We start from the raw sequence: 26378 nt of genomic DNA, 5'->3' as shown, positions 1-26378 counted from the left end.
GATCAGGGGATGCAGTCATGCAATAATCTGTGGTCTGCGCAGCCCTTTGAGGCGTCACAAATAAACATGACTCGACTCTTATAGCCTATTTTGGTGTCGACTTTTAAGGGCTTCTTTTCAATGGCAGATGATGAGATCTACAAGATTATGATCGCTACGGCTTTAACGATACGGATACCGATCTATACGTCATATGGAGGAGGTTTAGTTGAGATTCAGTTCATCGACATTGTCCGAACGACTGACGAAATGTCATTCGGAGCAACCGTTTGTTCAATAGTTAATAGAACATAGAAAATCCACAGAATGAATTCGGATAATACATTTGAAATACAACCCAAACCCTAAAAATGACCAAATGTCATATTAAAAGTGTGGACACATATTGAAATGAAAACGTTTGAAATGAAGGTTGGAGCCGATCAAATGCACTCTTACGCTAACGTCAATCATTGCGATTGTTTGGGGACGGGAATACAGCGAACATCGAGGGAATACCCTAAGACTGGATTTCGCCAACATTTGGAACGGGGAAGCAATTCCAGTTTTTGGGAAAAGGAAATGGGTGACTTTTGGGGAGTAAATATTCCCAAATTGCAAGTTAAAGAGAAGCTGGCGGGTTGCCGGGTTCGTCGGCTTTCAGCGCGGCCATTGACCGACGGGAGAACCGAAGAGTCAGCCGATTTTCCGCATGGCTAGCCGAGAATTGTGGATGGCGGGGGGACCGGTGGACTCTCGCGATTCGGACCCTTAGAACCGAAAGACTCACCGGAACCGACGAGCGAGGAAGTCCCCGACCTCGGAGCTTCTTCTCGGGCAGGACGTCGCCGCCGTCTTCCTCCTGCTGGCGGGTCCCAAAAACCAAATAACGGAGAAAAGAAGAGCTTCTTGTTTTCACAAAGTGACGGCGCCCGGTATCATGTTGACGAAGCTTGTGAGAAATGTCGCCGTGACGCCGAGCGCTGGTCCCGTTTCCTTCGTGCGTGGACCATGATCACAAACCGACCGAGGATTGCCGAGTCGGGCCGAGGATGGCCGAGTTCTCGAGAAGAGAGGAACGGCGTCCACTAGAGGCTACGAAAGGGATAACAAGTAAAAGGCCGGCGCTAGACTGCCCTCTGTCGGCGAAATTGCAGTCCTTTCATGGTATACAATTCGCAAGATTTCTTTTCTTTCTCTTGCCCTCTTCAAATCCAACTTTCTCTTTGGCTCTCTTTCTGCCTCTCTCTCTCTCTAGTTCTCTTCCTCTCCAACTATCTCTTACTCTTTCTGTCTCTTTCTGTCCCTCCCTCTCTTTCTTTCTACCACTCTCTCCATGATAGTTCTCTGCACTATCGTACTTACAGTGTTATTGTTACAGTGTTATTGTTCTGTTTACCTGACTTGTTTACCTGATTGCCCATCTTGCACATCTGGTTGGCTACTCCTCTTGCACTATTTGCGCTACTGTAAAATACTATACATAGCCATAATTATTTAGTATATTATTAGCACTCAATACTACAACTCAATACAACATTTTATTTATATCTGTACATTCAAGGAAAGGTCAGATGTATCGACATTTCCTTCTGTATACACGTGTACTAGAATGACAATAAAGTAGATCTGAATCGGAATCGGAATCTGAATGATCTCTTTCTCTCCAACTGATTTTGTCTACCTCTCCCTACCACTGTCTAACTTCCCCTCCATCTCCCCACGTATCTGTATAAATAGATGGAGATAGAGTTTCTCCATCTCTCTCTCACTTTCTTTTAAGCTCTTTCCCTAGAATTCTCTCAGTTCCTCTCTATCTCTCCTTATATAATCTCTTTTCCCATCTGTCTCTCTCAATTCTATCTCTTTCCATTGATCTTACTCCTTCCCTTCCTCTCCCTCTCCCTCTTATTTATCTACCTCTATCGGTGTTCCCCTAACTCTATTTTGTCTATCGCTGCCTTATCTTTCCATCTATCTATCATTTCATTTCACTTTCCATCATCTCTCTCTCCCGCTCTGTTTATCTTCCCCTATCTCATATATCTCGCTCTCTATTCAATACCTCTCTTTTCATATCCAACGTTATCTCTCCATCTATCTCCCCCTCCTTTCTTTGGCCTCTCTCTCTTATTTATCTCTCTCTTTCTTTGTATCTACATCACTCACTCAATCTCTCCAAATGTATATCTCTTCATTCCCCTTTTGAATCTCTCTCTCTCTCTCTCTCTCCCCTTTATTTTATCCGTCCCTCTTTCTCTATCTCTCTCTCTTCATCCATCTATATCTGTCTCTCTTTATCCCTCTCTCATTTTGTCTGCCCCTTCATTTATCTCTCTTCCTTGATTTGATTCCCTCTCTCTTTTTAGAGCGTGTTATTCAAGCAAATGTCTTTTAAACCTTCCATCTCTCCATTTCTCTCGGAAAGGCTTCCGAATTCATAGGCTGTAAAAGTCGTTTCTTTTTAAAGAAGTTTCTATCGAGAAGACAGAGGCTCGTGCTGAAAAAGGAAACGATCGACACGAATCATTTCAAAGCCACGCGACTTCCAAAACTGCTTTTATAAAACACACTCGGAGGATGTTGACTACTAAATTGACTTGGGGGAAAAAAGGGAACTGAAGTCTTTGCTTACAAAAATAAATCAACAAATCTTTGTTTTGTAATAGTCATTTTGATGATCCTTCTGTTGTACCCGATTGGGCCACCAGGGAGCAATGCTGTGTCAGAGAGAGAGAGAGAGGAAGAGAGAGAGAGAGAGAGAGGGGTGGGGTAATAGAAAGAGGGAGAGAGAGGTGGAGAAAAGAAGTTAGAGAGTAAGGGATAATGGAGAGATTGGTAGAAGGAGAGAGAGAGGGAGTATTGGGGCGAGAGATAGAGGTGGGAAAAGACAGATGATGGGGGGGGAGAGAGAGATGGGTAGAGAGTGGTGGGGGAGAGAGAGAGAGTGGTGGGGAGGGAGAGGGAGAGAGAGAGAGAGAGAGAGATGGGTGGGGAGAGGTAGATAAAATGAATTGGAGAGTAAGAGATAATGGAGATAGTGAGAGATAGAGAGGGGGGGTGGCAGTCTTGAGATGGAATAGTTTGTTGCTTTCATCCATAAAATACCGATTCTTACGTTAGAATAGGCACAAAATGACTTCAAAAAGAAAACTAGACCAAAAAAAAATCACAGGAAAAAGAAAAACAAAGTAAGGAAAAAAAAAGAGAAAAAAACGAAAAAAAGCTAGGAAAAAGAGTAAGGGACGTGACAAATCCACTGTAAAAGGAAACTAGAAACAAAAAAGTAAAAAGAAAATGAAGGGAAAATAAAGAAAAAGGCAACCGTAAAAACAAAATCACTTTCGCAAAGAAGTGCAATATTTATCTTGTCCGTCCCCCCCCCCCTCTCTTTTGCAGGCAACCCCCCCTGGAGGCCCCGGGTGACTCCCCTCGCCCACGCCAAAGCCTTCTCAGAGCAAAAACCAAATCCAAGAGGTCAACATGTCTCACCGGACTTTCCTGGTGCTCCTGGCCGCCATTGTGGCACTTTCCCGTAAGTCGGATTTTATTTTGAAAGGGCACCGTGACGGAGGGGGGGCTGTCTAGACCATTAGAGAGGATTTCCAGGAGAATTCTTATTCGGACGATGACTGTCAATAAAAGAATCCTCATGTGTTCTATTTTCCTCGTGTTTTTGTCCAAGTGCGGGCGGGGGCCGACGGTGCAGCCGTGCCTAGCGACGCTCAGGCGGTTGCCAAGGAGACGCAAGGTGAGATTTGCTCCTTTTTTCATTTCCGCAGAAAAGAAAGAAAATCTTGGACTATTTGTCTCAAAATACTTCATTTTTAAAGACAATTGATTCCAAAAATGACTTCTGGTTTCAAAATGTGTACTTCAGGTCGTACAGGCATTTTGAGCTTTTTCTCCTCCACTGTTTCCTTCTCTAGCCACTCACGTTAGCCATTTTGGTACAGGCTATCGCTCACCACCGATCTTACGGCGAGCCGCCGCAACGAGTCCCTTCGGTCCCACGGACTTTCTAAAGCCGGTTTTGCGAGAGAGAATCGCAGAGTTTTGAGATTCGGGCATTCGGTGCTTTTTCTCCACCGTTTCCTTCTCGAGCAACCCTCGTTTCGCCACTCGGTTAAAGGCGATGGCTCGCCACTATCGTTTAATGTGAGCTGTTGCCACTTTGTCCTTCGGTGCCACTCGCCTTCTACAGCTGCTTTCGCAAGTGTGACTCATTCATTCATTCTTCGTGACCTCCGTTTCCTTCTCTAGCCTCTCACGTTAACTCCTCAGCTGCAGGCTACAACTCACCGTTATTGTTATGGTAGCCTACTTTGGTGACATCATTCGATGTACTCGCCTTCCACAGCCGCTCACGCAAGCGAACGTTGCCGAGTTCAGCGATTCGGGCCTCTAGCGCTTTTTTTCTGTTTCCTTTTCTAGCCAGTCACGTTAGCCACTTGGCTGCGGACGACGGCTCGTTTTTATCGTTTTCCGCGAGTTCTTCGTCCTACAGCGTCACTCGCCTTTCGCAACAGCTCCCGCGAGCTAACGTCGCCGAGTCTCTTGGACTGTGTGTCCGCTGTTTCCTTATCGAGTCGCTCGCACGAGCCACGTGACTTCAGATTATGTCCCGCTGCGCGTTGGCCGCTCCATGTAGATAAAGCTTGCTTTTCTAAACTTTTAGTGTCTATTTTAGTAGCTTCCCTTGCGAGCCGCTCTGACCAACTCCGTCCTTTCGCTCTTTTCAGCCGCTCCGTGTGAATTCTTTTGTTTTTGGTCTATAGAAGTGGGGCTTCTTCATTTTGCCAAGCGGTGTCATGGGGATTTCGCACGCTTCAACTCCTTTTTAAAGGACAACGACTCGTAGCGGCGAACGGTTACTCACTGTCCCTTTGACGCAGGGCCGGCGAGAGGGATTTTCATGAAAGAGGCCGAGGCCTCCCACTTCTTCCGCCGCCGCAGCAGGAGAGCCGTCAAGTCGCCGGACGAGCTCAACGGTCAGTTTTCTACAATCGTCCGTCTCGCTCTCCTTGTCCGTACGACACCCGAGGATGTCGGAGCGAAGCCGAGGAGCTTCTTATCCGACCATGTTCGAACGGAAACCACAAAACGGATGAATCTCCTTACCCGGTTCGGCATCGATACGTCAGCAGAAACATAGATTGGGTGACACGATAGAGCTGGAAATAGGTGTGAAACTCATGGCCCGTGGGCCAAATGTGGCTTGCGGGACAATGCTGAGAGAAGCACAAGAGAAAAATGAGCCGCTTCACATCAAACACTGAGTCGCTTTTAAAGGTGTCCAGCCAAAGCTAGAGCACCCACCGTCGCCGTTTTTGCGGATTACCGCGAATCGACCGGATAATGACGAGGAAACCAAACCCATCTTGATATCCATTGACCTCATGAATTGTATTTATTGTTTATTCTGACTTTTATTTAAAGTCACAGGCGCGCTGTTTAGGGCACTAAATTGAGTGTCTTTGCAAATGTTTAAAGAAGATTTAGCTCCTTTCTGTTATATATATATATATATATATATATATGAAAGTCAAAATTTTCAATTCAAAAAACAAACAAAAATACTTGAAAACAAATGAAATGATTCATTTCATTGTGTGTGTATGCTATTAATGAGGGTGGGGATCACGGAGATGGGGGGGGGGGTGATTTCACACCTTTACTCTAGGATGAAAATGGTGAAAGTAAGAAAGTTTCAAAAACCAGTTGATATGCTGATCCAAACTCCCCCAAAAGAAGAAAAAGGAAGAGGCACATACTTTGAGTATGACAAAAGGACGCAATGATCGTTTCCGCCAAAAATTGGGTTCAGCGAGTAGAATATTTTGAAATTAAGGACAGGATTTTTAAGTACTCGTTTTTTCGAGCCCTAAACTTTTCCAAGAGAAATTCACGCGCACGTGATCTGAGTGAGGTTTCCGAGACTTCTGCAAGCAAGCCGACGTTGAAAAAGTCTTCTTTCGTCCGTCCGAACAACGACCGAATTCGTCATCGGGAAATGAATATGAAATCGTGTTTAGGAAAAGGAAATCTTCCTTATCGGCCGTCCGCTTTAAATTCATGCAAAACCGAGCCTTTTTTTTTTTTCAAAAACATAAGCAAAAAAAAATACAAGATAATTGCTATGAAACAAGCTCGCACTGCCATTTTGTATTTGATGTATTTGCTATTTTATTCTTGGAGTTTTTCCTTGCCCTCGTGTAGGTTTTAGACCAAGGGATGGTGTCAGGCCTCTTGTGTATTATATGGCCACCTCTAGTGGGACTTTATTCGTTGAAATAAACCGCTAGAAAATCAAATCATTATTCACGAACAGGATTTTTGCTTTTGGCGGCCATCTTGCCACGGCAGAAACTCGAATGACGATTTTCCCATTATTCCCGCGGTTTCCTTCTCCAGCCACCTGGGCGACGCTCCGTGACGGTCAGCCGCAAATGCGAGTCCGGTGATGAAAAGTCCTGTATAAACGCAGTCCGTGGGATGTTTTTTTCCACGGTTTTCTTCTCTAATCGCTCACGTCAGCCACTCGGGAACAGGCCACGGCTCGCGGCTTTTTCCTTTCGCAGATAAATGCGAAAGACGTCACGGTGGACAGGTTTTGGCGGCAGCTGCTATTTTTCTCACCTTGCTCCCCGGAGAGCTTTGGAGGACGGCAGGTTCCGAGGGACAACCGGGAGTCTGGCAACCTATGACTTTGTTTATTTCCGAACCGTTCCGTCACGGATCCGAGTTGTTTTTTTGAACGTCAGCGATCCTGTCTTTAAAAACAGGATCGCCGCCGGGGCTGTCAAACTCAAACCCGACAGGATCTCGATTTTTGGAAAACTGAAACTGGATTAGAAAAAACTAAACCGAAATAAGAATTCAAAACAGACAGGAATATTATTCCGCAATCCACAAACATTATCTGCTGTAAAACCTCAGATAAATCAGACTGAAATGAAAAATAACGAAACTATAAATCCGCACCAAAAATATGCGCTTTTAACATCAATTGTATTCTAAAACAGACAGATATGTTATTTCAGAATAAACAAACTTAAATATGAAAATACTTTGCTCTCCATAAAAAAGATCTCCTTTCAAAGCTATATCAATTCAAAAGTTGAAAAAAAGGAAATAGAAATAAAATGTGTTTGTGTATTTTCATATTCCTCTTCAACTCTTCAACTTTCTGTTCCGGATTCAGGTTTTCCAGCGAACTGGAATGTTTTGTTTCGTCGTGCCGTTTTACATTCGATTCCTTCTTTTATATTTGCTTCTCAAAGAAGACGCGCGGGATTCCGGGAAACGTCGGTTCACAAATAGTCCGCCTCGCTTATGAAAGGCTCCGTTTTCCGAATGGACTTTTCGCTCGGCCGTTGCCAGGGTTTAGCCTCTGCGACAGGAAGGTCACCCTGCTTTTCTCCCTTTAGCCTTCCGTTACATCGCGATAGAAGTCCGTTCCCGGGCGTCACGTCTCGGCTTCCCGACGCTAAAGACTCACCGTTATTGCGCCTTTTTTCAACCGGTCCGCGTCTCGTTTGTCAGGAGATCGTTTTGAAAGCTCCGCGCTGGTCAGGCTACGGCTAACCCGACGGACGCGGGAACGTTTCCCGGAAGTCTGTGTTGTTAGAGTAGACTCAGTTCGCTGGTTCGCGCCTCGGCCGAGTCATACCTAAGACTTATAACATTGGTAAAATGGCGGCGCCCTCTGTTGGCTGCGGCTGCATCGCCCCGCTACAACGGGTCAGGTGTATCGACATTTCGTTCTGTGTACATTGTTACAAAGAATGACAATACAAAGGAAATTATTATTATTTATCATTATTATATAAAGTGATTCCATGGGGCGGATAGAACTGTACGCCGGCGCGTATGAGGCCCGCGGGCTGTGAGTTTGACACCCACGATCTAGAGCTTCGTTGACATTGTTATACTCTCTTGCTTCTCCCTTTAGCGTCACTGTGATTCTTCAAAGACAAACCAATTCAAATGTGTTAGATTCCAGTTTAAACGGATTCAAATGAAAGGGAAACAGTTCATCCATATTGGCCTCTTCATGGCACCGTCACACAAACCGATAGCAGATCGGTATCTTACCACGTACCCGATAGCAGGCGCGCGCGGCGACGTATTTTGTGGTCGATGCCATCTAGTGGGGGAAATGCCACGACCGGGGGCAGAAAAATGATGCGAAAACGTTGTGAGCTCGGGATGCCGAAAGCCCTACTTCAGAAGGCAGCCGGTTCCCAGGGTCAACCGGGAGTGAGGCGACTCAAACCTTCTTCAAATATTTGTCTATTCAAACCAATTTGATTCCATTCTAAACCTGACCATCAATATTTTTTCAAAATGTGTGGAAAAGATTTTCAGTCCCCAAAAAACAGAAAGGGATATCATCGCGGGTGAAGCGAACGACGGCAAAAAAGCCGATCTGGCTTTTCGGCGCGAAGCACTTTTTCCTTCTCCGGGGGAAACAAAAGACGGAGAGACGGACGGGACGCGCCGAGAGTTATTCTTCGTCGGAACCATGGATAATGTCGTAAAAACGGCGGTACCTCCGCTTAGGAATTTCACGTCGTATCGCGAGACTGTCGGGAACGGAAAGGCGTTTTCCGTCGAACCGAAACAAAACGGGGTGAATTTGAGCTCGTCGAAGGCGACCGGACCCCCGTTAATTGAACCGCGACTGCCCCGCGGGTACGCTAATGTTCGTAAATATACCGCAAAAAACAAGGCTAAATCAATCCCACGATAATATTACAGTACAGTGGAAAACGTAATTATCCAAGAACAATTGAAGCCCTTAACGCCAGCCTCCGGACCTTTGACAAACGCGTTGGAAATCTTCAACTCATCACAGAAACCTCACGATGGATCAGAAACAGAATACCCGAAAACTAGAAAGTCGGCGTAACTCACCTAGGATGCGGTCTTGCAGCCATCAAATTCCATGAAAGTCCGCAACCGTAGCCTCCTTATATCCGCAAAGAAGCCAACCGTGGAAAATATCGACTCCAAAAGGCCGACGGATGAAGAAATATGCGCCTAAAAGCATTTCCGATTCCTTTGACGATCCCGGTTTGGTTCCCGGACACCCCTTTAAAAATAAACAGACTCGTCGCATGACTTCCGGTATATCCGTTAGCCTCTCTCAGACAATAACCGGCTTCTTTTATGGTCCGCACGGGCTCGTTTGAAGATCGCCTCCCGTAGTTCCAAATCTCTTCAGCCGGTCGTAACAAAATCGAACGACGATTTACACATCGGTTTGCCGATGAAAATCCAAACCACGGTTCCTTTTTACGCATCGTTATTACGCGCAAGTGTGCACGACCATCGATTTGACTTACGGAAAGAGAAGTAGAACATTTACAACTCTTTCGCAATGTCTAAAAACGGCCAAAGTAAAATACACATTTGCAAAGGTTTTAGCGTCGTTCACTGCTCGTCTCCCGAAGGTCCCTTTTGGAAACGGCTCGACCTACTCTCGCTCAATTGCAGGCATTTCATTGCAAAATTGAAAAAAAAAATCATTTCTTTCAGATGACTCCATGTTAGTCCTACCTGTCGTGATTATTTCAGTTTGGGACAGAACTTTAGAGTGTTTACTTTTAAAAGCCTCCAAATTCTCCAAACGGTTAAAGAACAGCTTTCATTCGACTCTGGGTACGTCAGGCAAATTTGACGGGAACGGTAAGAGGTTAAAAAAGAAGAAAAAAAAACCCAAAGGAGAATAATAACATGTGAAAAGTCAGTTTAATGTCTTGGCACTCGCTGCTCCCGGCTCTCTTCTTCTCTATTCGCAGGACCGCCGGCTGGAAACGCCAGCCCCGCCCGGTGGCTGCAACCGACGAATTAACGAAGTAAACCATCTCGCAATTTGATCCAGGGGGTCGCGAGGGTCCTAGCTAGCCGATAACGCGCGCAGGACGCTGTAGGGACAAAGACGATTTCACTTCCAATACAGAAACGTTCGAAGACGAGTCCGTCGCTGTATCTAAACCTTGGCGTATTGGCAAAAAGCTCGCGCGCGCTACTTATCGGAAGCAAATATGGTGCTACGGGCGGGCCGGCAAAGAGCCCCCGGACCGTCGTTTGGACAACCCCCATTTAAAACTTCAGCTTTGTGTGGTCCGTTTTGCAGCGGAGCAAAGGCAAGTTTTGGCGGCGGACGAACGCAGGAGAGAATTTCACGAGGAGAAGAGGAACGAGTTTGAGAACTACGTGGAGGAGGTGGACGACGGTGAGTCCTGACTCGCAAATATTCCACTTTGATTCCTATATATTGACTACGTATCATAAAAAACATATTTGTGAAATACATTTAAATTTCTATAAATGTATCAGATCATATCAGACTGAGGAGATCATTTCTTCCTCATGCCATGAGTTTCTTGAACTCCACCCGGGGGAGTCAAAGCCCACATGAGACCCCACCCCCACATTTGCATATGACCCTATTTCTATGACAGTGTTTATTTTATGGAGCACTATATCAACACATTATATTGGGTATTGATATATTCTATTTCTTTTCTTTTATTTTTATTTTATTTTTCAACACAAGGATACTGCTGGAAGTGGGAATTTCCCAAAGGGGACCCATAAAGTATCTATCCATCATATTTACATTTAATGATAATTATCCATATAATTATATATTTATATATATGTGTGTGTGTGTGTATATCATATCTTCTGTATGTACTTTACCATGTTTTAAACATGTTTTATGTACAATTATTTATCGATATTATAGTCAAAATATATGTAAAAGTGTATATCTCTATATAATATATATAAAATGTTGATATAACTCTATCTATTCAACTATGGATCCAACCAAGCAATATACAATATACATATGAAAAAGACAATTTCTTTTATAACAGTTTATAATTATTTGAACATATATTACAGCATTTTAGATTTTTATAACATACGACATTTGAAAGGATTTATATCCCCTTAAAATAAAACCCACTTCTGTAACGAACGGCCATATTTTGTGGACGGCACCCTCGGGTTTCCTGAAAGACGTTTCGAAATCAAATGTACTAGAGTTATTTTGACTTGTATTCGGTTGACTTTGTATTTGAAGGATCTCTTAAGCGCAAATAGATAGCTGAGATTTTCCTTTCTTCGGCGAGCAGAACAAAACGAGAGGAGCCGGGAGAGCACGGAGCAGTGGCGAGAGTTCCACTACGACGGGATGGACCCCCCCTACCGGTACGACCGGCAGAGCATCTGAAAATCCCAAAAGCATCCCAGACGCACCAAGAAGCACCACGCCGGAGGGACAAAATCCAAATTTTCTTTACTTTTTCAAATACATGACCAGATTTTTTGCATCAAAACACGCCACATGCATTTCTTTTGGCTTCTGGGGAAATTCACAGCTTTTCTTTCTTTTTTTTTGGGCGCTCTGAAAGGGAAGAACAAACAACCACGGCGAAAAAAAACGTGACGTTTTCACATTCGTATTTACAGCGAAAGCGAGGCTCCCTCCCCGGTCACATTGACGCCTTTTTTGAAAGGGAGGGCTGCGAAGAGAGGCTTCCTGCTAAATTCAACAGGCGGGCACCAAAGCCAAGCAGCACAACGGCTTCACTGTACCTTAGTCTTTTAAAGGGAAAGGTCGCTCGCAAAAAATGTCCGTTAGGGTGAGCTCTCGAAGTCCGACCGCTTAGCGTCTTTCCTTAAAGCGGAGCAAATCGGGAACAACGTCTAACACCGGTCTAAAAACGCTGTTTTGAGCAATACGATCGACCCCCGGGATACAGCGTCCCCACCTTGCCATGTTTTGACTTTACAGATGTTTTGATGACCCCTCTTCTCAGCGCATCAACTGATGATTTTGCACAAACAATTTATACGATGACTTTCGTCAACATCGATCGAATCCGGTCTGCCGTCGGCTTCGCAGAAATACATCAAGGTTATCGGCTGAACGACCTCCCACGACGCCTTCCTCCTAATTCAGTTCAGAATCTGATGTGCTCAGTAAACGATTTGCGAGTCGGCGATAAAAAAAAAACGGTATTTTTGGTACAATGGGTCCCAAGAAGTAAAAACAGGATCGCCTTGGAAACAAATATTTAATGATCGAGGCAAACCAATCACCACCCTTACCAAGTTGCATGCCTCTGACCGATTGAAAATCTATTACTGAAAATAAAATATTTTAATGGCGATCCTCGAGAGTGGAAGTTTGCATCCGACAACAATGCCGAGGGACCAGCTCGAGTCGGGTCACGCCAAAGGTAAATGTCATTTCTCCCGCACATGTATGTCATTAATCATATAGTACTTATCTCAAATAAATCTCACTTTGCGCGTGTGCCAGTGAATGTGTGTATGTGACTTAAAGGCTCCGAAAGGGATGATTTTCCTAAAAATGGATCTCTGCGAATATGATAAGCTTGAGTGTCAAGGCACCTCAATACTGACCGCCAACCACTCCAAGCAGCAGAATCTAATCTTTTATCGATTTTGCCTGTTTTGTTATTATTATGTTTTATCTCAGGTACAGAAGATTTGGCGCTAGGGGTCTATACAGCCATTTGACTGCGCCATCCCCACCTCGGACCGGAACGTCGTATCCCGGGGGTCTTCCGTATCACTCCAAATCATAATAATAAGCGCTCACGCGAGGACACTCGCTAGAAACTGCGTAACGACTCTATTACGAAGCGTACGAGATCAAAAACATTTCACATTTAAAGCTTAGCGCGAATCGAGCGTCACTCGCCGTTGACAGAAAGGAAGCCGGCTTTCCCGTTGGCACATGAGGATACACAGTGTAGGTGGAGGGGGGTCCAGACGGGGTCTTTTTACTCCCAGCGACATCCCTGAGAACTCTTCCGGCAGACCCCCGAGTCGTCTCCGATAAAGAAGTCCCCCCTCCGATACATTCGTGCGGCCGCCGTTCCGTGAAATGGAATCAAAAGCTAGAGTTTGGCTCCGAGCGCGATATTTACAGGAGGCGCGCGTCGGAGCGTCCGACGGGACGAAACAATTTCCCATCCTCCTCCGACGCGGAGCTTACGCGGGCCCCGTACCTGCGACAGGTGAGGTGGGCGGAGCTCCCGAAATCCCTCCCCTAAAGCGGCCGGGAGGAGACGGGAGGAGCGAGAGGGTGGGAAGGACGGGGTCTTAAAGCTCCGTGGTCTCCCAGCTCACCTCCCGCGGAACCTGGCGTCATTTAGTCCCCGTGTGGATGACCGTGACGGTGGAGGGGCGGGGCAGAACCGTCTCGGCCAATGAAAGCGGCTCTTCCGGCGAGAGGGACGACGCCCCGGAGTCCCCGTCGGAGGGCGGAAGAGGGGACGTCGGAGGACCTGCCGAAAATCAAACGCCGCTGATGGAAAACGCAGGCCTTTTTCAACATGAGTCAAAAATAAATCAAATGAATTCAGAAAAGAAGACAAAAAACCTTCAAAATGAATTATCGTTTTACATAAATGTGCAAATACACCCACCCGTTGTCTCCAGGTCAAAACGACCCGCCGCTGTCTTGTAAACCAAGAAAATCAATCCCTTAAATTTGTCATGATTACCGATTGTCCGTACTGTTGTCAGTCCGTCTGCAAACCTCAGCTCCCGCTAGGCAAGCCCTTTCCACCCTGACTCTCTCCTGTCCCGATTCCTGTTTGATTCCTAACTCCGACCCCTTTTCTGAACTCGACGAGGTTTTTGCTCCCCCCGTCCCGGCCACCGATCTGTTTTTCCCCGCTCTCGACACTGCCTTGGCACGCCACAGAAATACCGCTTCCGCGTCTGAGTAACCTGCTCCCCGCGACCGGCGCTCTACGGATGGTGTATACTATCCTTTCCCTTCTAATAAAACTAAGAGGAACACACGCAAGTGGGTCCTGTCTTCGTTGTGGTCCTGACAAAATTATATTTGGATCAACTTTAAACGGTATGACTTAAAACAGAGAAAAAATGAAATGCATTTCTTTGTCAAATGTGTACAAAGACGGTCCTCAAAATAAGGACGACACCGGGGTCAATAACAATTTGCATTTCAAAGAAGAATTCAATTCGACGCCGTTTCAACAAAATGAGGAAGCGGTTAAAAAGAAATACATTTCAAATTAAAATATAGATTTGTGAGAAATTGATGAATTGAAAAAGAAAGGCTGCTCGTTTTGCGACGTCGTTTTGCGCATTTCAAATAGAAATATGTGGTTTCTGTCATAAAATGGGATCCAATCCAAAAAATAAACCTACGCGCAACATAACGATGCTCGCATTTTGAGTGATTTTAGTCATTTCTTTACGACAACTGTCGGAAAATAGCGATCGTTTAAAGTCTCCTTTGAACTTTTTTAGGACTTGCTCTCTTTTCAATAAGATTGCAATATTTTCATTCAAAACAAATAAGTATGACTGATAACAGACGATTGTTTCTCTGATGTTAGTGAAATTTGATTCATTATTTTTAGTTCAAACAAATCTAAATCTAAATGAATGCGTTGACATTTTCGAGACTTTTGAAAATTGGACGGAAGACGTTTAAATGAAGGCCTCGTTTCTGGAATCACGAATTCAAAGCCTTTATGGACTTTTCTGGGATCGGCGAGAACCCCGAGCCGAAAGAACCCGGCCTTAAATATATTTCACGGGCCCGCGGAATGAACAGAAACGCCGATACCGATATTTGGTCAAACTTGAGTACTTACAGCGGTGGACGGCGAGCGGAGCGCAGTCCACCGATTGGCTCTTGGCCGGCACCCGCTTGGAAGCGTCGGCGGCGTTGACGCTGCTGCCGAAACTGCTGCCCAGTTGCAAGCGCCGCATGTGCCGGATCACCGCCGTGGCGTTGAAGGCTTGCTGGAAAAGGAGTCGCCATATTAAACCCCCGTCGAAAATACGGCAAGTCGATGAAAACCGCCGGAATCCGTGGTTTGTTCCGAGAACCCCCCACCATATACTATCCACTTAAGTCCACTGGGATTTTGGACGGGTGCCGTTCATTGTAGGCGGAAAAAACAAGGAAAAAAAGCTGCCACTCGTGACAAAAATTTGCTCTCTTAGCCCTTGCCCACAGCCAGACTCAACTAATGGATCACAGAAAAAACTGTGCAGTTCATTTTAGGCGGGTCATACTGCCACACTTCAGCGACCCTGAAAAAAAAAAAGCTCTCCACCAGCTCTCACTCTCCGTAATAGTCAACCGTAAATAATGGATCGCGGCCGCAACAGTGCATTACATTTTGGACAGGGCATAACGGCACGCCTCCTGACAAAAGTGCCTTCTGCCGATCCGCACTAGTCGCAATACGCGTTCAGGGATAATCGATCGTGGGGGCGCACGAGTACAATTCCCTTTAGGCGGAAGTAACTACAAAAAAAGTGTCGCCAGGCTTGACGAAATTGCGCTCTGTCGGTCCCTGCTCGTAGCAACGTGTGATCGGGAATAGTGGATCGTGGCCGCAAGAGTGCTTTTAACTTTTTGGTGGACAGTACGGCAAAAAGTACTTGAGATGCTTGACAAAAAGCCACTTCGCTGGCCCCTGTTCGCAACAATATGTGATGAGGGATAATCCGTCACAGCCACGTGAATACTGTTCAAAGCTTGACAAAAGTGCACTCTGCCAGCCCCCGCTCAAAGCATCATACGATCGGGGATAATGGATCGCGGCCGCATCAGCGTCGTTTACTTTCTGGTAATTAGAATGGCATAATCAGCCGCCGACCTAACAAAAATGTGTTCCGCTTTCCTTCGCTTGCAGCAATATGCCATCATTGGGGATAATAGATCACAGAATCCTTACTAACCAGCGAAGCACCGAGGAAAGACGGTTGACAGAATTTGCCATTTATCCCAAAAGATTCTTCTTATTGAAAGAAAAAAATTGCGCTGAACATTTCGAGTGTCGGGGTGGAGGAGATCACCTTACACCGATTGGTGATAACGGTTCTTTGTACATCGTGCGGAGCCCGTCAATTTCTCAGAAGACGAAAAAATGTTCTTACCCTCCATTTGCTTTTGGCAAAGTTTTTGCGCATCTGCCGACTGACCGACTCGTGGATGTTCTTGCAAAGGGCGGTGCCTCCCGCGATCCTAGAGGAGAAATGGACAGGAACTTTCAAAAAAGGCAAAATGGGTTACTCAATGTTTCTAGTTCCAACAAAGAGCAATTTTATCCATGGTTTCCTATTTTGAAGACTTTGGAAAATTGGATTGAAGACATTTGAATGCCAATCAAGGTCTTATTTGAAGAATCATGAATTGCATGCCTTGAAAGACTTTTCAAAGTTTGGCAGGAACCCCGATAGAGGCAGTTTCCCTCACCGGGATATTTTGATGCTGCAAAGCACTATGGGACTTGTAGTCGAGTGATGAACGTTACACGCGAAATCCAGGTTTTGCACAAAAAAATGATTTGCGCATTTCTGTTTTTGCTGTCTGACAGTAAACAGTCTGTTTATTAGTGTACACGTGCAGTTTCCTTCATCCGGGATATTTTCATGTTGCGTAGCGCTCGTATTAGAGACGATTGATACAGCAAACTTCTTTCTCATTTGTAGTGGTTGTATTTAATCGGAACAATTGTATCGTTGCACCGGATGCTAACGTTAGCATAGCGCTAAATCCCCTGCTCGCTGCTATCAATACACCCCGACGGAGCTTTTATCGTCGCCGGCGACTTTAATCAGCCACGCTTAAGGACTGTCCTTCCCAAATTCATTCAATACGGGGACTGTGCAACCAGGGGGGGAAAAACACATGCGTACAGAGCTTCCCCCCTCTCCCCCACCTCGCTGGATCCCACCATCTCTGTCTGTCCCTCATACACCCCCTCTGGAGAAATACAAAGCCTGCAACAAGGACAATACAAACATCTTCTTTGTTCCTTTATCTTCTTTGTTCTCTTCTATTCTTACTGTAAAATGTGAAACTGGAGTGCCACGACCAATTTCGTTGTCACAATATGTTCAATCCATTTTGTAACAATGACAATAAAGGTATATTCTAAATTCTATCCTAAATTCTATCTATCTTCGTTTAGTGTAAGTCTACGCTTTTGGGTAGTCATGTACGAGCACATCTTGTAAACAAACGGGACGCGGCACGGAGGAAACAAACGTGGTCACGGGTTGAATTCGGTGAGCGACGTGAATGAAATCTTCCTTGATTTAACGCCGGAAGTGAAATAAGGAAACGAGGTCTATCTTCGAAACGACATCCCTCCGAGTTTCGGTCGCAAACACGACGTATCCGGGGTTACTCGTTCGTCTCTCGGCGTTCGTTCCGATAGCACCAGAAATGTCAAATTCCCTTCCCGACGTGATTATTGCCCGCCCGCAGACGTCGTCGCGGAAAACGAGCGGGATTTCCTAACCGACCGAGGTTTATCCGTGGAAACGATCTCGGCCGCGGAGCCGGCGGAGGTGGCCTCGCCGCCGGTTGCCGTGGCGACGGCCGGCGCGGGCGAGCGAGCGTCGCTTTCCCAAAAGCCGTCCGCGTCGCGCGCCGTTTTCGTAACCGGGGGGATTTGAGCCGCCGTGTCGCTTTCTCACCAGGGATGCTCCAGAGCCTGGTCGCACGTGAACCTCTTCTCCGGATCTTTCTCCATCAGACGGCCGATGAAGTCTTTGGCTGCGGACGCGCATCATAAAAGTCAATTCGGAGGGGAGACGTTCCAAAGGTGCCTCATTTTCTACTGATGGCGCGAGATCCTTTTACTATTAGACAAAGTGGTTAGCGCCGAGAAGCCGTTCTCAGATGGGCCATATCACTAAAAGGACGTCAACTTTTTAGCTTAGAATTATCATTTAGGATTCATCATACTTTAGTAGCTTCCCTTCATATAATTATCAGGGATGACAAAGGATCTTTTCTAAGTATAACACATTTATTCACAAACAATGGAACTGGCTTATTGAGTGAATGCGGTTGTACACCTGAATCAACTCACCATGCTACACAAACTCAAGCGGGAGCTATGAAAAATAAAAAACGACTAGGCCGGATCGACTAAAGATGAGAGTATACGCTTTACTGCCCTCTAGCGGCCAAAAGGAGCATTTAGTTTGCATTCATTTTAAAAATCATAACTTTTGATAAAAAGGAACTCAAGACTGGCTTCCTTTTTAGGAGTCTGGCCCGCGGGCAGAATTATTGCACGAGATGGTCCCAAAGTCACAATACTATTTTAGACGAGGCTTGAGCTAAAATAGCGAAACAAGCTTTTTAGGAAAAAATCTTGAAAAAAAAAAAGAAATTTATGATTTCAATGATTTAGTATAGCGCAAAGAACCTGTTGGCAGGCTGAATACTTTTTTTTTTTTTTTACAACAGGTAACATCTAACTCGCAACCGGGATCGGTTCCGGGCAACAGGTCCTAAATCCATGACAATGGCTCAATTTGCTTCCGATTGAGTATTTCTGGACTGACTGAGTGGTAGATTGCCGGGCCGGCGTGTTGCCGAGACTATTGGACGTAGTGACGGGCCGCTGGAAAAAAAAATAGCCTATATTGGGAAGAAAAGAGTATATGCTGGAAAAAATGAGCATCCGCTTGACAAAATGAGCATCTGATGACCACGGTCATAGGTACAGGTGTCGGATGTGTAACTCCAACAACTTCATCGAGCGATTGAACTTTTTCTCATGGACAACTTGCTGGATTCCCCTCCATCCCTAATCACGTCTTTATTTTTGAAGTCCATTTCACAAATATACGCATTGAGTTTCATGTTATGGAATTGGATTTGTTAGAAAACAAACGGATTTCATTTTGTCACACGTTTGGTCATCGTTTGAAGAATTAAGGGCACGTCACCGTCTTTAACGAGGAAACCGTTCGTCCGTAATAAATTGAAAAAGCCGATTCACATAAGTCATTAACATAAGTCATTCACTTCCTGTCAAAATAATTCATCGTTATAATTATTTTATTGATTGGTTTCTAGTGTATTCAATAATCCCCCAAAAATGATACGGGTTAAAAAGCTACCGTTTGCTTCGTCATAAATTGCGTGTCGACTGTTAGCTGCAGTATTTTTTATTTGTATACGTTGATTTTTCATCCAACTTTTGCTTCAGCGTCATCGTTTTGGCTCCATGCACGGTATCAATAATTGCCTTGGAATGTTTTTGACTTAAAAAAAGCATTCCATAACATTAATCCTAACATACTATAAAAAAACCTGAAAAGATATGGCATCAGGGGAGTGGCTTTGCAATGGATTCAAAGTTTTTTGACAGGGAGGAAGCAATATGTGAAAATGGGAGAGTTGTCATCTGAATACTTAGACATCTGTTGTGGAGTACCACAGGGTTCTATCCTGGGTCCAAAGGGATTTCATTTATATATTAACGCTATTTTTAAGGTTTCAAAACGATTAAAAATAGTCATATTTGCAGACGACACTACCATTTTCTATTCGAATGATAACAATATTGATTTGGTAACCTGTATTCATCGTGAACTAATTCACCTAAAAGTATGGATGGATATAAATAAATGATCTTTAAATTGAAATAAAACCAAAGTCATATTCTTTGGTCATCGCAAGGCATATCAAGATTTAGAAGTCAAAATGGATGCTGCTGCAGTAGACATTGTATCAGAAATGAAGTTTTTCGGGGTCATAATCATAGACAAGAAATGAAGCTGGAAAACACACATCAGACACATACAAACTAAAGTATCAAAAAGCATTTCAATCATTGATAAAGCCAAATTCCTTTTAAACTACAAGGCATTGTATTTATGATATTGTTCTCTCGTTCTGCCATACTTAACATATTGTGCAGACATCTGGGGCAATCATTACAAAAGTTCCCTTTTTATCCTCCAAAAACGTGCAATTAGAACCATACACAGGGTAGGATATCCAGAGCATACTCTATTTTATTTTAATCCTGCAGTCCAAATGATTAAAATGAGATGATTTAGTCAAAATTTTCACTGCACAACTGCTATTTGATGTCAACAAAAAATAGTGCCAGGAAATATCCATAAATGATTCATTCGGAAAGAGGGAAATTACAACTTGAGTCAATTCAAAATCCCAAAAGGTGAGAACCACCAGAAAAAGTATGTGTGTGTCTGTGTGCGGAGTCAAACTTTGGAACAATTTACAAGACGAGATCAAACAATGTCCAACGATTTACTTGTTCAAATTTAAATACAAAAAGACATTCCTGGCGGAATACAGAGATGAAGAAAATGGGCTATGAGGGATACGAGAGATTGGGAATAGTGCGTCTACAACTATGGTTAACTTTGTTGTTATTGTTGCTATTGTTATATCATAACTGTTATTATTAATATGATTACTATTGTTGTTATTATTATTTAAGAGGGAAGATGAAGGGGGAGGGAAAATAAGCATTTGCTTCTGACTAGCCCTTTTCCAACATGTTATGTCACATTATTTTGTTGTTGAATGATTGTTTTTGTTCTGTTTTTATTTGAATGTTCAAAATCAAGTTTTTATTCATTCATCGTACCGCGCCGAAATAAACACAAGCGTCAAAATCCATCACGAACGGAGCGCTTCCTCACCGGAATCCGATATGTCATCCCAGTAGGGCGCATCGAACTCGTAGTCGGCCTTCAGGATCTGCTCGAAGAGCTTGGAGTCGTTCTCGTCGTAGAAAGGCGGGTAGCCGCAAAGCCTGGACGAGGATTGCTTTTAAGCGCCGCGTATTCCTTTTTTCATAGGATGATACTTTCTAACTGAAGTATGTGTGTAGCTTGGCATGGTGTGGATGGCCGCCGAGCACTTACAGAATGTAGGCAATGACACCTATGGACCAGCAATCCACCGCTTTACTGTAGGGTTTCTGCGCCAGCACTTCGGGGGCTGCAAGGAAGAATTGAGTCCATCGTTTAGCAGACGCTCAGAAGAGACATCAATATATTTTAAACTTCTTTGGAGAAAAGAAGAGGACCGAAAAACCCTCACAATGCCAAATTGCTAACCCTCCCGAGTCCTTTCCTTTCCTAAAGGGTGGAGACACAGCATCATTATTGGCTGATAGCCACAAACAGTGCACATTGTCCAAATAAGTCAGGTAGAAGAGTCCAAATAACAAACTGGCATCCTATGCAGGCTCCTTTGCAGGTGTGCAATATTGGGAACATACGTCGAGATGCATCACATGACAGCGGCCATATTAATGTCACCAAATTACCCTCCGATCACACCCCTCCCTCTACATTATTGAAACACTCTGTATCCTTGGCTAAGTGCTCGTTTGTTGCTCTGATCGTAGGCGCCGCCACGAGCGGCGGCCTTTCCAGCAGCTCTGTGTTATTTTGCTCTTTTTGGGATTTCTTGTTTGAAGTGTCTGCTTCTATCTTCCGTGTTTTTTGTCCCGTTGGACAACGACACACTGGATGACTTTCCATCCTATCGTTATGGGTTTTAACGCACGAAAATGTGTTTATTCCAGGAATCGACTCCTCGCCCTAAAGAATTCTCGTGCCGGCGTGATGAGGGGGCCCTATCGTGGATGGAGAGCCGGAGCTAGCTGAGTGTTTTAAGTCTTTGGTACCGCCCGTAATCATGGGAAATGTGAACTCTCTACCCAATAAGACTGACAAATAACATCAAGCGTACAGGGAGTGCCGTTTGCTGTGTTTTACGGAAACGTGGCTCACGTCTCGCATCCCGGACGCTAACGTGGAACTACCCGGCTTCAGCGCTGTTAGGGACAGAGACACAAACACCTGCGGGAAGCGGAGAAGAGGCCAACTCGCTATCTACGTGAAGACGAGGCGGTAAGATTTCCATCTGCCGTCCAACTTTTGGGACTAGCGTGTGACCTCATCCACTCCGCTGTGGCTAAACGACAACACGGCACCCCGAGGCTATCCTGTTAATAAACAACAAAGGATACTTGCTGGAAGTGTGAATTTCCCTACGGGGATAAATAAAGTGTCTATCTATCGTGTCACGTCCCAAGCACTCTTGCGAAGTGCGCTTTTAATAAGCCAAATCTATCCTTCCAGTCGATCGAACTAGAATAAAAACGAGAAGCGTCGAGCTCTTTGCCGGACGCTCACCCACGTATCCCGGAGTACCGCAGGCGGTGGCCATGACGTCGCCCGTGCCCTCCATCTTGGACAAGCCAAAGTCGCTGATCATGATTTTGGACTCGTCGTGCGGGCTGAAGTAGAGAAGGTTCTCCGGCTGCCAAACGAGAGTCAGAGCTTCCGTCAGGTCTTCACGCCCGCGTGAAGACCTGACGGACGGGGCTACCTTGAGGTCCCTGTGCACGATCCCCATGGAATGAAGGTAGTTGACGCCGTCCAAGACTTGGCGAATCAGACGACTGGCGTCCATCTCGGTGTAGAAGCCCTTTTCCACGATGCGGTCGAAGAGTTCGCCGCCGGAAACCCTGTTGCGCAACGTCACTTCGGTTTCACGGGTGCCAAAACGCAGCGACGCCGCCGTCACCGCAACGATAGCGCTCGACGCTTCGAATAAAACACCTTTACGATATCAAAACCGGAGGAAAAAAAATCCCGTCTCAAAGATTCGAATTTATTCACCGCTCGAGGTTGTTGTCGCTTCGAATGGAGCTGAAGCGCGTCCGTTAGAAGAAAAGGGACTAGGGAAGATCGGCAAAAATCCCAAGCCTACCTCCGGATTTTCTCGGAAGAATTTCAGCAAACGACAGGACGTGAAATCTACCGGTAATCCTCGTCAGACGTAACAAAAGACCAAGCGAGCTGCATATACCCGGAGCGGCTGAACAGAGCCGATAGCTGGAGTCGGTCAAGATAATGTTAGCGGCTAGCGAAAGAAGCTGCTAAAAAGGCCAGTAAAGAACTGAAATTGATCAAGCGTCGGGATCCCGAATCATCAAAAAAATCACATTATAGCCTGCGGACGGGTCCCTAACACGAATGGCCACCATAGAAAGAAGGTGCAAAAAAAGTATATTAAAAAAAAAAAGCCTCGAATAAGTTTGAAATGTTCCGACAATGGGGTGAGAATTTTCTTTGCAGTGTAGTGCTTTTAGTTAGCAAATTGTTTATCAATGAATTGTTTTATTATGATGTTATCATTTCATAATATAGTGTATTCAATTATTGCAATGAGTATAGTATTGGTATCATAATCATTACAAAAAGGAATGATACTAATAACGGTATTTGTTGTTTTTCCTTTCCTGACTATTTGAGTCGGCTGCCCATCGAAAATATGTGGGAATGGCCAACCCCCCCCCCCAAAAACAAAAAAAAACAATATTTGTGATTTTTATTATTAATATTAGATTAGTGTACTCAACTTCTGTTGTTTTGAGCAGTGCCATTACATTTATATTTATATATATATATTATATTTTGTCAGGACTAACAGATGACTTCTATTTTCGGATATCAAAGAGGAAGCAACGACGTGTTCTTCGGAGGTGGTCATAGAAACGCGAGGAGGCCGCTCGGAAAAAATCAGAAAGTTAGAGAACACGCCGTTCTGCGGCATCGGAGGATCCCGTTTAAAACGAAAAATGCGGGAAGGGTCTACTCACAGTTGCATGATAAGGTAGAGGTGGTTGGAGCTCTCGTAAATGTCCTCCAAGGCCACGATGTTCTCGTGCTTGATTCTGACAAACACACAAGCGGACGCCGTCATTCCCCGGCTTAATCTGTCACAAACCGGGACAGGCGACGGGAAGCAGAACCCGCTCGCGTAACGTCACTCGCGGTTTATCGGGGAGAAGAGGAACGAGCCCGCGCTCGATCCGGGGATCGTCGGTCACGGAAGTAGATCGATCGGAACGAGAGAGTGGACAAAATCAAACCGATCGGGGAGAGACCAAAACAGGAGCCGTTACACAGGCAAAAACGGAGATTCTCAGGGCTCGACGTGTCAAAACAGAGTTTGGCAGACGCTCCGACAAAGGGTGACTCACGAGACAGCGTTTAAGTAGTGACGGGGAGCAATCCGTCAACGCGTTTCGGCCGGTGTCCGTGGACGGGGCCGATGGGGCGCCATGGCAACCCTGACATAATCGACGGCCGCTTTTATGAACGAAGGGGAGAATAGATGCGCGGGGGCGTGTACCGGAAAGCGAATCCACGAATCGCAAAGCGGCGACCCCCGACCGACAATATTCGGGGAAGGGCTTCCTCGGCGGGGTCCGAAAAGTAAACGGATACCCCGGATTCGGGGAAGGTGACGTAAGGCCGCCGGAAGATGAAGGAAAAAAACAAGAAAAAAAAACCTCTGGAAAGAAGAAAGGAGAAAATGATAAAACTGAGAGCGAGGATGGCAACTGTAACCAGGCAACTAGACTCAACACGGTGACTGATAAGTGAGCTCTTCGGGGCGGGCGGGGGCTTTTGCAAATAAAAGAGGATTTATGAAAATGTTTGGAACAAGTCTCTATGAGAGCCAATTGCGAAATGGTGGGAAAGGATTTTATACGACTGACTCATAATGCAATGAAGATTTTCACTGAGTAGGCTTCAGTTCAATGTACAAGGTCAGGGCAGGCTGTTCCAAATGCATCAGATTTTGTCTAGGGAATTTTCACAACAGGACTCGTGGAGGCGACGTTGTTTTGGGAAATAAGGCGCTTGTGGATAAGATTGTGAAGCCCGGGGGGCTTCCTTGGCACGTCCACGGGAGGAGCCGAGACGCCACCTTGCGGGGAGACGTGGGCCAATAAGAAAAAGCTAAAGGACTTCGGTCGACACTAATTCGGCCGTTTTCGACGGAGTAAACTTAGTTCTACTGTTAGGAGAATAAATCCGCCCCCGTGTGACAATGTCGGCTTTCCTGTTCCTATTTCTCTCAAGAAACGTGCGCGCATCAATTGTCGGGTGATTGTAGGTGGTGTTTGGTTAACGGCGTCAGTTAACTCGTTCGACAATGAGGTCAACGCTACATTTGGATGATTCATTCCCAACAGTGGAAACATATGCACGACACACATTCAAAATAGCATTCCCAATACCGCAATGTTGTTTTGGTTCTTTTGTTTCTGTTTCGTTTTTTTCTTGGTTCTTTGTTTTTTGTGTGTTAAAGAAGGGAAAAAAAGCACATCTTTTGTTTAGAAAGGGGGAGATCGGCGATGCCTGCAAGAAGACACTCATCGAAATAAGAAGAAATCGACTCCGAAACGTGTCCGTTTAGAAAGTGCGACTTCATTCTCAGAAAACGGTGCTCATTTTCTATCTGTTGGTTTGCTTCTTGTTTCTTTAGAAGAAAAGAAAAAACAGGCTTCGAAAAAGACCTTCAAATGATGTCGGGAATAGGGTTGGCTAATCAATGTGTCAATCCGCATTCGAATGGCTCACTATTGGTTCGAGATTTTTTTTAAGCCACACTAGGACATGATGGTTTTTTTCAATTTCTTTCTTTCAATACATGCCCTCATATGTTGCCACAGGCTAAGGAGCGTAAGGAAAAAAAAAAGGAAAAAACTTTGCAATTGGTTAAGAGCGGTGTCCTTTAAAAGGTCAGGAAATCATCGGATGAGTCCGTTTGGGAATTATGGAGCAAAACAGAAAGCGTACAACAAGAATTGTCAAACGAGGAAGGAATGTTTTTAGGCGGATTTTTTTTCATCTGTCGGCATTGTTGTGTGTTTTTTTTTTTTTTTTACACGGTTGGATACACTGTACTCTTGTAGAGTCTGTGGTTTGCAATAATCTAAACAAATAAACATGACTTTAACATATGCAAACATATCTTTGATTATTTTTCTCACTTTAAGAAAAATCTACAGAAGGAAATGGCTGAAAAGAACAACCTTTCCTGCCAATAAGAATTTATTTCAGCAGCGTCCAAACTATGTGTCGGAGGCCACTGTCGACACTCTCGTTTTGTTTATTTTATATCGTTATATAAAATATAAAATAATATATCGTAAATTTGTGACTCAAAGTAAAGCGTGGTAAATAAATCCCGAACGAGATGTCCAATAGTGATATCATAATATGATCATATTATATGCGGCCCAAAATACAGCGTCGTTAAAAAAAAGGGTCTTTTGACGAACGTTTCAAGAAGAAGTTGAGTCCTTTCATTTTCTTTTTTGAATTTATGGGCAGGCAGGGGTCTGATGAATTCCGCAAGAAAATGGGTCCGTTTCAGGTCAGCCATTTTGAAACTTTCTCTTATTCTCATGTTCGATTCGATTTGCGGGCGACGTCGGCGCACGACCTACTTCCTCAGCACGGCGATTTCGTTCTCCAGACTGGTTTCCTTCCCTTTGAGAGCTTTTTTGGGGATGCACTTGATGGCCACCATCTTCCCCGTGGCCTGCTCCCGGGCCATCACCACTTCCGAGAACGCGCCGCTGAAAAATGACACCAAAAGACCGTTTCAAACAAAGACATCAAAATGACGCGCGGCATCATCGTGTGCATTTTGCCCTTAATACGCTTCGTAGATTTCAGTTTTATAATGCAAA

The 26378-nt window shown here is 44.9% G+C and overlaps 3 protein-coding genes across 6 annotated transcripts in view; 1 reads left to right on the top strand and 2 right to left on the bottom strand.

Annotated features, from left to right (window-relative positions):
• LOC148362030 (cyclin-dependent kinase 17-like) overlaps positions 1-1120 on the bottom strand; it is a 36295-nt gene extending 35175 nt beyond the window's left edge. The window contains exon 1 of one of the 2 annotated variants that reach the window (XM_088339432.1): positions 770-1120. The gene's annotated coding sequence lies outside the window, so the exon portion shown is untranslated. The remainder of the gene's footprint in view (positions 1-769) is intronic. The other variant, XM_088339431.1, reaches the window with a different exon arrangement.
• Positions 564-11973, top strand: ucmab (upper zone of growth plate and cartilage matrix associated b). Of its 3 annotated transcripts, none has more exons than XM_088339443.1 (6): positions 564-1092; positions 3379-3514; positions 3665-3730; positions 4875-4970; positions 10124-10222; positions 11133-11973. In XM_088339443.1, the coding sequence occupies exons 2-6, from the start codon at positions 3463-3465 to the stop codon at positions 11228-11230; spliced, it is 411 nt and encodes a 136-aa protein (XP_088195569.1). In that variant the 5' UTR covers positions 564-1092; positions 3379-3462; the 3' UTR covers positions 11231-11973. The 3 variants fall into 3 exon arrangements, with proteins under 3 accessions (XP_088195569.1, XP_088195568.1, XP_088195570.1); XM_088339442.1 differs by having other exon boundaries at positions 564-1146; XM_088339444.1 differs by lacking the exon at positions 4875-4970 and having other exon boundaries at positions 564-1146.
• camk1db (calcium/calmodulin-dependent protein kinase 1Db) overlaps positions 11278-26378 on the bottom strand; it is a 26035-nt gene continuing 10934 nt past the window's right edge. Inside the window, exons 3-12 of the mRNA XM_088339440.1 lie at positions 26133-26264; positions 23487-23561; positions 22211-22349; positions 22015-22141; positions 20734-20809; positions 20509-20621; positions 17512-17590; positions 15964-16051; positions 14667-14817; positions 11278-13319 (exon numbers count right to left, since the gene is read on the bottom strand). Coding sequence (XP_088195566.1) covers positions 13180-13319; positions 14667-14817; positions 15964-16051; positions 17512-17590; positions 20509-20621; positions 20734-20809; positions 22015-22141; positions 22211-22349; positions 23487-23561; positions 26133-26264 — 1120 coding nt within the window. The 3' untranslated portion in view covers positions 11278-13179. The remainder of the gene's footprint in view (positions 13320-14666; positions 14818-15963; positions 16052-17511; positions 17591-20508; positions 20622-20733; positions 20810-22014; positions 22142-22210; positions 22350-23486; positions 23562-26132; positions 26265-26378) is intronic.

Source organism: Urocampus carinirostris, chromosome 7 (genome assembly GCF_059441175.1).
Source record: "Urocampus carinirostris isolate Australia breed hairy pipefish chromosome 7, RoL_Ucar_1.0, whole genome shotgun sequence".
Classification (NCBI taxonomy): domain Eukaryota; kingdom Metazoa; phylum Chordata; class Actinopteri; order Syngnathiformes; family Syngnathidae; genus Urocampus; species Urocampus carinirostris.
This window is presented reverse-complemented; position numbering and strand designations above follow the sequence as displayed.